Here is a 10,463-nt window from a genome sequence, read left to right as displayed (position 1 = left end):
CAACATTAGTATGATCAACTTAGAACAACATAATCAACTTAGAACAACATAAAAACTTTCAACTTCGATCATAACAACTCGCAACGTTGGCTAACAAGCCTTCAACTTATAATTGTTTGTCATTCGGAGCAAATCCACTTATATTTCAACAGTACCTGAAATTCAACGCAATCAACAAAAATAACCAACAACAATTATCTACTCGCATACACGAACCACTCCGACAAGTTTCACTCGATTCCGGGCAACTAAAATACCGCTTAAAACTACGAATGCTACATATTCGATACAGTTTTTCTGTCTAATACTACCTACTGCCAAATAATCCTGCTACTATTTAATTAATCTAGATTTATATTCCTGTTAATCAAATATACCACTATAATTCATTAATACAGATTGAAATCACTACACTTATGCTAGTCCGCTTTTCTGCTACCAATTTTTGATTTTGCTAAACTGCATTTAATTACAAAATTGCTAATGCATTGCTACTGAGTATATAATACTCCAATTGATCAATAGCTATTATCATCGCTTATAATCATACTGCCAAGAATTTCCGCTACACAAATTAACCTGCTTATTATTTGCTATACTGCCATAGTTTTGCTCTTCTGCTAAATACGTTTGTTTTCCTCTAGCCAGCTAATTATTATTCCATCTGATCTTGATTGATTTCAGCTACTGAAACAAATATCCTAATTGTATTCATCCACTCTTAGTATTATTCTTCAATTATTTATTATTGCTACATGGTCTAATCGTATGCCAAACAAAACTTAATGGCCCCTAAACGTAAACAAATTATAAAGAAACAAGGTGCCCCCCCCCCCCACTATGGCCTGAGACGCCCGCTCACAGGGTGTCCTCCAAAGGAGGCGCCCGTCCCCCATTTTCCAAGGCGTCCCAACACCTTTTGGTGGCCCCTGTCCCCATATCCTTCATCTTTCTCAACCTTCCTAGTCAGTAACTTCTTAAATAAAATGGAACTACTAGTTCTCTTACGGTTCAATTCAAGTAACCCATACAACAACAAAAATTCATTCTGCAATAATATGATAACAGAGATAACATAGAACAATTCCAACACAATAACATCATCAACAGAGACCAGTTAATTAATAGAATCAATCACAATTTTGACTCACAGAACAGAATTATAAACCTCAAAATCCTACATACTACCTATCATAAATTCGAGTATAGGATCCGAACCCCACCCCTTACCTTATGGTTTTCCGGTCGATCGAATTCTCCGGTTGAAACTGAAATTGTTTTTTGTTTTTTTGAAAGAAGTAAAGCAGTAAATGAGAATAATTGAATCCAAACATACAATGCTCATTTCATTTCAAATTAACAGTAAGAAACAAAAAGTAAACAGATATTACAATTGTAAGAAATGCAAACAGTAAAGAAATATGGCCTAGTGACTAATTAGCAACAAGGATGAGCTGTCCTGTCTGAAACACTTGGCTTTAGGAGATAATCTGACTTTGACTGAAGCTTCACTTGTCATGCCTAATTTTGAACCATCAATCTCCATTCTGACTTCTAAATTGTGCTTTTCTTGATTTTCCATTCTCAATCTAACGACAACTCTAGTTCTGTAACAATGTTGAGGAAATAGCCTAACAGTCGACAGCTAACTGAGAGAAAGCAACAACTAGAAATGAAATACCGGACAACATGGATGAATGTGAGAACTATGCGATGATATGCAATGCAAGATGTAGTGCAAGATGCACACAGGGTCAAAGATTCAGCACCAATGGAGCACAAAGGAACCAAGTACCATGATGGTCAATAGCATGTACCTGTACCTGTAAAGAATATGATCCCCTCCCCACTCACAGGTTGTAGACTAGGCTTGGGTAAGGTAAAAAAGGTCCACAGACTACTAGCGATACGTGTGAAAGTACTATCACGTAGCAACATAGTGTGCATAATAATAGCATCCCACAATGAAACCTTCGTATGAGCGTGGCTCACATGACCGCACTAGACAGATCTACATCTGAATAGCCGTCATGATCCACTATATTCCTAAGTTTCCTAGGTAACAACTCTTGGCGGGGGTACTGGGCCTTTTACCTCATGGTATCAACCCACCCACCAAGAAAAATAGAAACAAAATAACAAAAATATAATATATACAAAAAATAGGACATAACAATAAATAAAGTAATATAAACATATATACAAATAAAACATAAAGAAATAAATAAACACCCAAAAGAAGTGAAACAAACAAAAGATAGGATCGACAACTGGATCGAAATCGTGCCAGGACCCGTGAGACACTTGATGCTAGGGGTAGAGCCAACAGAGCTCTTGGTGGACTCGGAGTGGATGGTACGCAGGATGACACCCGTCATACTCAATAGTTATATTAGATGATGTATTTATATTTTATTTTTGTATGTATTTGATGATGTACTCGACACTTTGACTTTTATTATGTATACATTGTATTTTTATTGGTCTACTTACTGTTGTCTTTTTAGTGGTGTATATTTATGAACAAAAAAGCAACAAGAAAACATTGGGTGATCTACAATTATATTAAAAAAATAGCAGACTGTTATGTAGATGGATCTACGGAAGTACCTTTGTTCCAAAAACATTGGGTGCTTCCGTAGATGCCCGTAGATGCATCTACGGAAGTATTGCTAAACTGAACATAAGGTGAAATTAACTGTGTTTTCTTTTGTTTTATACGCTTCCTTAGATACATCTACAGAAAGAATAAAAAAATTTCAAAATATAGGGTGCTTTCGGATGTGCATCTATGAAAGCTGGGGATAAAATTGAAATTTTACATGATGTGTAAGATATCAATGGGGTGGGTTGGGAAACTTTCTTATTTTTTTTCAATTTTAAAAATTAAACCAAACAAGCTCTTATGTTTTGTTTGGATGAAAAAAGAAAATAAAAGGAAAGAAAGTAAGAGGAAAGAAAGTTAGAGGAATGAAAATGGGTAGAAAGTGAGATGAATTTTTTGGTTGTTTGGTAGAAAGGAAAGTGAATAGAAAGTAAGATGAAAGAAAGTTACTCCCTCTGTCTCATAATAAATGTCCTATTTGAGCAATGCGCGGTTTTTAAGAAAATGATTGGATGTGTTGGTTTTAGTAAAAAAATTAATGTCATTTACTAGAATACCCCTATTAATAGTAGTTGAATAACGTGAAAGTTAATAAATAGGAGTATAATAGTGGAAAAATAATAGTGATTGATGCATTGGAATTGCAAATGGACAATTAATTTGAGACAAGGAAAAAATGCAAATGAAACACTTATTATGAGACGGATGGAGTATATAATTATGGGTTAACTTTAATACCCTTATTATTTTAATATATAAAAAAATAAGACTAGGCTATATGAGTATGATAATAAGGGCATTGATGGAAATGACAAAAAATTGCATTTATTAGGAAGTTTTCTCTTTAAAAGTGGATGGAAAGGTTTTGTTGTGGTCCCCACATCTAGATTCCTCCTTCCTACCACTTTCTTTTGTTTCCAAACGAAGGAACATATTTTAGAATTTGTGCTTTCCTTCTCATAACTTTCTTTCCTCACATTATCACTTGAAACAAACAATGTGTTAAGCTAAGTTGTAAAAAAATGTAAACCCTATTTTCAATACGTTGACTACACAGAAAATCACACTAAAATTAATATATATAAAAAATGCATTTTTTATATAAAAAAAATTAAAATCTGAATAAATTAGGGTTGAAAATTTTCCAAGTCCCTTAATAATTCAACGGCTCAGATTCTCCGTCGAATCTTCATCTCTCTCTTCTTCCCCATCCACCATTGTTACTCTGCAACCCAAAAAAACACACTTCACAAGTTTCAATTTTTAGCTTCAATTTCAACCTATCTCTCTTCGAATGTTACCTTTAGAGTATCGCCTTCATTATCGATATCCTTTAACCCATAAAAAACCCAAATTTTACCTAAATTCACATCACCAAAAATTACAATTTTCCCGCGTAAATTTTAGGGTTTTCCCTTCTCTGTGTCGCTTTCAATGCTTAGCTTCACAGAACTCACGATGGGTTTGTCGTTCTACAAGTGATTCAGATTCAGCAACCGGGTCAGGTTCTGGAGATGAGAAAACCGGGGAGGGTCTGGTTGTTGAGGATGCTGATTCGGAGAGCCCCGGTTCGGATAAGAGGAGGGAGAAACAGAAGAATGGTTGGCGGCGGCCGGAGTTTCGGTGGGAACCAATAGTTCAAGCGCAGGAAATTGCTGTTTTGCTTTTAAAATTTGGGATGATGTTTTACGTGACGAGCTTGCTCCGGCCCGGGGTTACCTTTCCCGGGTCGGAGCCTAAGGCTCCAATAAAATATGAGAGTGTGCCTTATAGTGAGTTTTTGAGTAGGGTTAATGGTAATCAGGTGAGGAAAGTGGTGGTTGATGGGGTTCATGTTATGTTTAGGTTGAAGAGTGGTGTTGGAAAGGTTGATGATGGTGAAGTTTTGGGAGGTGATAATGGGTTGCGTGAATCAGAGTCTTTGGTGAAGGGTGTTGCACCAACTAAGAGGATTGTTTTTACTACAACAAGGCCAAGTGATATTAGAACTCCTTATGAAAAGATGCTGGAGAATGAGGTGGAGTTTGGATCTCCGGATAAGCGTTCGAATGGATTCTTTAACTATGCTCTGGTATGCAAGTTCTGAAGTTGATGAATTAATCCGTGTTTGAATTCGTATAAAGTAGATGATTGATATTATTTGTTATTGTTGTGTTGGAAAGTTTAGATATAAGTTACTACCTAGGCTGAATTTACTTAGGGTGTGAGGAGGTTCATGCTAGAAAGAGAGTAGTCAATAGTGATGCTATCCCGCTATAGCGGGGCGGAGCGGAGTCCGACTGCTATGGGAGGAGCCTTAGTGGTGCAGAACACTATAGTGGCTGCTATAAGGTAAATAGCAGGATAACGGAGCAGATCGGTTCCTGGCCCGAAGATGTTTTTGGCCAGCTATCCTTTTTCCCTCTAAAAAACCGAAATTATCCTTAAATTTACAATGTTTTAAGAATCATACGTCAAGGGTCATACTTCAAGAGTCATGTGTGCTTTGATTTATGAATATTTTATGAGTTGAGTTATTTATTTAATTTTTCATTAAATATATGTTTATAATTAGGGTCTTGCTAACCAGTGCCCTCAGGGCAATAATTAAGCATTTTAAAAAAAGAAAATATTTTATAGAAAATTTAATATTTCATTTTTTCAGGCATTAAATACGCAGATTACCGAGATAAATTTACTATTTTAAAGTCTTAACCATTACCCTAAGGGCACTGGTTAGCATTTTCCTTATAATTATTATATGTAATTTGTGCAAAAAATATCAAGTATAGCGGTCATCCCGCACCTAACTATTCCACTTTTGGGAATGAATAATCCGATTAAAAAGGTCATTTTAAGTAAAAGACAATCAACATAACAAAATTATCATATATGAACTTCAAAATAATGCAATTTCAAGTTATATAGCCAGTGGCAAAAGAAAAGTGGTTGCTTATACAACTTTGGAAAAAAGTAGCTGGTTATACGAAGTTTAGAATTAGATAGTGATTCATAACAATGATTCGAGATCCATCATAGTGAACTAGGATTCAAGATGAGATTCATGTCCAAATAGATACACACCATAGATTCATACCGATTTGGTGCAATTTAGTGTTGAGTCGAGATGCAATTTGCACGTATTGTGAGATGCTAACTAACGACTATGATAATACCCCGGTTGAATCTATAAATTATTTAAAAGTTGGATTCTTTTTGTTTGTATCAATCTCTGATAGCGGGGCGGCGCGGCCATCTCCAAAAATGGAACGGGTTGGGAGCGGGTAGTGGAACCGCCGATATTTTAATGACGTGGACACTAATACAGTTAATACAAATAACACATAGTTGTTAAAAACTAAAATAATTAATCAAAATTTTATGAAGTATTCAAATAAACGTACTTGCAAATGCCAATAAAATTCAATAATATAACCTTGCTATCCTTAAAAATTTAAGGATAATATCATATACGGCTGTCACGGCCAGAGCATCCACATTAGAGCGGCATTGTTCCATATCCAAAGTCACCCATCTATGACGGAACGGCACTGTCTAACACTGTTTTCTTGGTTTTGCTGTTCCGTGCCGAGATAATGGCCAGAACGCCCGAGTTTAATAACATATAAAAGAAGCTAAGCTTGATATAGGCTTGATGAAGTGAGTATGCATACACCAGGAAGAAACAAAGAACCTTTTGAAATGTGTTAATATGCCATGTTGTAGCTAGGAACAACAAGTTGCGTGCGCTTCATCTAATACTATGTTATTAATGTGAAAGAGATATCAATTCTTGATCTGTACAAATAATTTAATTAAATGTGTCACAGGTTCATAATACTGACCTTGTTATTATATTTCATTACTAATTCCATGGTTGTTATGGTATTTTGCAGACAGCTGTGTTTTATGTTGCTGTGTTAGCAGGGCTTTTCCAACAATTACCTGTAAGTTTTTCTCAGGTGAGTTTGCATTCTCACTCCTTTTTGATTTATTGGCCTTCCCATTCAATTTATGTTTCCTTCAGTTTTTAAAACAATACATTTTTCTAAATTGTATGCTGTTTGCAGCACACTGCTGGCCAGATTCGGAACCGCAAATCAGGCAGTTCCAGGAGAAAGTCATCTGAACGAGGTGAAACAGTCACGTTTGCTGATATTGCTGGTGTGGATGAGGCTAAAGAGGAGTTAGAAGAGATAGTGGTACGCCGTTCTCTCATCATTTGCAGCTTACAATCTGCAGGGTGTTTTAAAGGTTTTTTTTATTTTCATTTTGAATCTTCTGGTGGTACAGGAATGTAATTTTGATTATACTGATTTTCACTTGTCAGGAATTTCTTCGAAATCCAGACAAGTACACACGACTCGGTGCTCGTCCTCCTCGTGGTGTTTTATTGGTGAGTTGTGGATAACTCCCGAGGAAGGGATCAAAATTTGTAAAATTTGAACAGGTTTATCTGCATTTGACATTCAGCAGAATTGCCTACTGTGTTATAATCATAATCATATTTAAGTAATTTTAAGTTGAAATAAACTGGAACGATATTTTGTTTGACTAATCTATGTGCATGTCAAAGGTAGTTCTAGTGGGAATAAATCCTCAAACTGTTTATGCTTATGTATTATCTGTATGTTTGAGCTACGACTTGTTTGAGTTGTGACTTATTTGAGCTTAGTTACTAGCATAAACACTTTTGAGACTGTTTGAGGGAGCTTGTGAAAACAACTTATGACATAACATATCCATTATCCATAACTTGTTTTCAACTAATTTCCACAAACTTTAAGATAACTTACGAAGAATAGCTTATGTGAACTACTTGGCTTTATTATATCTTGTCATAAAAATAATTTATACATAAAGACTTGTATGATTTGAGCTTATGCTTTAAGTGCTTAAATTAAGCTGTTTACCCAAACAGACCCTAGTGTATCATGTAATTTGATGATTTTTAATATTTTTTGGGGGGGTGAGAGGTAGATTGTAAACATCCGTTGATTAATCTTACAGGTGGGCATTCCTGGGACAGGCAAGACTCTACTAGCAAAGGCTGTGGCCGCGGAAGCTGATGTGCCATTTATAAGTTGTTCTGCTAGTGAGTTTGTAGAGTTGTATGTTGGAATGGGTGCTTCTCGTGTAAGAGATCTTTTTGAAAAGGCAAAAAGGGAAGCTCCATCAATAATATTTATCGACGAGGTATAAAAATGTATTCTCTTGTTGCATGGGAATCCTACATCCCGATTCCCGACTTATGATTCTGACAATACTGCATGGTGATTAGAGTTTATTTTGGTATACAGATAGATGCTGTAGCTAAAAGTCGTGATGGTAAATTTCGCATGGTCAGCAATGATGAACGAGAGCAAACCTTGAACCAGTTGCTCACTGTTAGTATTCCTTTGCCATTTATCATTTCTCTCAAATGTAAAAAATTAATAAAAAAATTGAGAAAAAATGCTACTATCCCAGAGTGGCTAATAATTTAAAGTTACATTGCAGGAGATGGATGGATTTGAAAGCAATTCTGGAGTGATAGTAATTGGAGCTACTAATAGGTCAGATGTCTTGGACCCCGCTCTTCGCCGTCCAGGAAGATTTGATCGCGTAGTTATGGTCTGTATCATATATTGGCTTTTCTAGATAAAAAAGATTGAAGTTACAAAATTTACGTGATAATTAGTTAATTGGGTAAAGAAGGATGAAATTATTAATAAGAAAAAAGGAAAATTTGGTATCCCTTTATATATGTATAGAATCCCGAATTACTGATATTGAACTAAGAATTCATTGTTCTGCATATCTATAACAAACTTCCCAAAATCCTTCTTAGGTGGAAGCACCTGATAGGATTGGAAGAGAATCCATCCTGAAAGTTCATGTTTCCAAAAAAGAACTTCCTTTAGCCAAAGATGTTGTTCTTGGTGACATAGCTTCTATGACAACTGGTTTCACTGGGTAATTGAGCTGTTTTCTTTTTTAAAAAATTGTTTCATACGACACCTTTTCTTCTTCTTTGAATACATAGATTGGAGTTTGATTTGAAACATGTTACATTGTTACAGTGCAGATCTTGCAAACCTAGTAAATGAGGCGGCTTTGCTAGCTGGAAGACAAAGTAAAGCTGTAGTAGGGAAAATTGATTTCATTCATGCGGTAGAAAGATCAATAGCTGTAAGTCATACTCACGGTGGTATTTAACTAACTCAAATTGGTCTTTTGTTACTTTTGAATCTTTCTTTATGCATCTAGTTGTTTACGCATGTAGATGTAGATTCAAAAGATTTTCTACCAGACAAAAAATGATAAACTAAAATATTAGTTTTCCGTTAAGTTATTGTGAATATAAACCAAGTTACTTTTTTTTAGGGCATAGAGAAGAAGACTGCCAAGTTGCAAGGAAGTGAGAAAGCCGTTGTTGCACGACATGAGGCCGGCCATGCTGTAGTTGGTACTGCAGTTGCAAAGCTTCTTCCTGGACAACCACGTGTTGAGGTAAACTCATAGAAGATTCTCTATTATTCACACTTCAAAGATTCTACTGCTATTGCAGTCTGCAGATATGCGGATTCAGCTACTACTAGGTTGTTTCAAATTCATTTTTAATAAACTGTATGGTGTGTGTTGTCAGAAACTGAGTATATTGCCGAGGTCGGGAGGGGCTTTGGGCTTTACTTATATTCCTCCAACAAATGAGGATAGATATTTGCTATTCATTGACGAGTTGCACGGTCGCCTGGTGACCCTTCTTGGAGGACGTGCGGCTGAAGAAGTTGTTTATTCTGGTCGAGTTTCAACAGGTGCAGTTGATGATATACGAAGAGCAACCGATATGGCATACAAGGCTATAGCTGAATATGGTCTTAATCAGTCCATAGGCCCTATGTCAATCTCCACTCTTTCTAGCGGTGGAATGGATGAATCTGGGGGTGGAGTTCCTTGGGGAAGGGATCAGGTGCTGCAGTTTTTTAACCTTTTTTTTTCTTCTTCATACTCAATGTTTTAAGTATGCTGATCTTTGTTTGTACGTAACAGGGACACCTCGTTGATCTTGTTCAAAGGGAGGTGCAAACATTACTGAAGTCTGCACTGGCTGTTGCACTTTCCATTATCCGAGCAAATCCTACTGTCTTGGAAGGTCTTGGTGCTTATTTGGAAGGTAATAATTAGTCTTGCTACATTTTGGCTTCATTTTTGCTTATCCACAATGTTCTAACGGGGCTTGTTTTTCAGAAAAGGAGAAAGTCGAGGGTGAAGAGCTACAAAAGTGGTTAAAATTAGTGGTTGCACCGACAGAGCTTTCTCGCTTCATCCAAAGTACTCAAGAGACTCTTCTCCCGTTGCAGACAGGTCTGTGACAGTTGAAAGAGTTGTCAAAGCAAGTGAAGTTATATTTCGAATACTAATAGCACGAGTTCGCCTTTACAACTTTGTGTATATTTCTGTAAAGTGAATTTTCGCGTCTTTTTTGTCATCAAGTTATTTATGTTATAGCTCAATTCACTCAACCAAAGCCACAGGAAATGGAAACATAGATGTATAAATCAATTGGTCTCCAAGGATTGCATTAGTCTTAAACTGGATTCATACATGTTAGTTTATGAATTTGTTTATATAGTTTGATTATGTGGAATTTATATGATTCTTATGTTCATGTTACTTCAAAGTTCAAGATATTTTATTTACATTTTCAATGCTCATTTTCTAATTTTTTTTTCATTGAATTACTAACAAAGAAATGAAAGTGTTATGTAAACAATTTTGTTGAAGAGACAATGAAAGACAATATAAAAATGAATATGTTTTTAAGAAACAATAAAAACAGTGTTTTGATATTTTAAAATATCTGAAAATGATGGATTTGTTTTGAAAAATTATTAAA

General features: G+C 35.7%; 1 protein-coding gene across 2 annotated transcripts; it reads left to right on the top strand.

Annotated features, from left to right (window-relative positions):
• Window positions 1–3,746: 3,746 nt before the first annotated feature.
• LOC131662213 (ATP-dependent zinc metalloprotease FTSH 9, chloroplastic-like) lies at window positions 3,747–10,240 on the top strand. 2 transcript variants are annotated; one of them, XM_058931933.1, is made up of 13 exons: window positions 3,747–4,676; window positions 6,481–6,531; window positions 6,655–6,786; window positions 6,915–6,980; window positions 7,595–7,780; window positions 7,885–7,971; window positions 8,084–8,197; window positions 8,415–8,539; window positions 8,647–8,755; window positions 8,951–9,076; window positions 9,213–9,536; window positions 9,617–9,740; window positions 9,815–10,240. In XM_058931933.1, exons 1-13 carry the CDS (start codon window positions 3,900–3,902, stop codon window positions 9,937–9,939), a joined length of 2,346 nt encoding a protein of 781 aa, XP_058787916.1. In that variant the 5' UTR covers window positions 3,747–3,899; the 3' UTR covers window positions 9,940–10,240. The 2 variants fall into 2 exon arrangements, with proteins under 2 accessions (XP_058787916.1, XP_058787915.1); XM_058931932.1 differs by having other exon boundaries at window positions 6,481–6,546.
• Window positions 10,241–10,463: the final 223 nt, after the last annotated feature.

Source organism: Vicia villosa, linkage group LG3 (assembly GCF_029867415.1).
Source record: "Vicia villosa cultivar HV-30 ecotype Madison, WI linkage group LG3, Vvil1.0, whole genome shotgun sequence".
Classification (NCBI taxonomy): Eukaryota; Viridiplantae; Streptophyta; class Magnoliopsida; order Fabales; family Fabaceae; genus Vicia; species Vicia villosa.
The sequence above is the reverse complement of the archived record's forward strand: the minus strand, read 5'-3'. Positions and strand labels throughout refer to the sequence as shown.

Excerpts from the sequence above, each read along its gene's own strand:
- LOC131662213 (XM_058931932.1), top strand. The coding sequence starts at position 3,900 with ATGTTACCTTTAGAGTATCGCCTTCATTATCGATATCCTTTAACCCAT. Across the intron at positions 4,677-6,480 it reads GATTCTTTAACTATGCTCTG|ACAGCTGTGTTTTATGTTGC; the intron begins GTATGCAAGTTC and ends GGTATTTTGCAG. Across the intron at positions 9,537-9,616 it reads TTCCTTGGGGAAGGGATCAG|GGACACCTCGTTGATCTTGT; the intron begins GTGCTGCAGTTT and ends TGTACGTAACAG.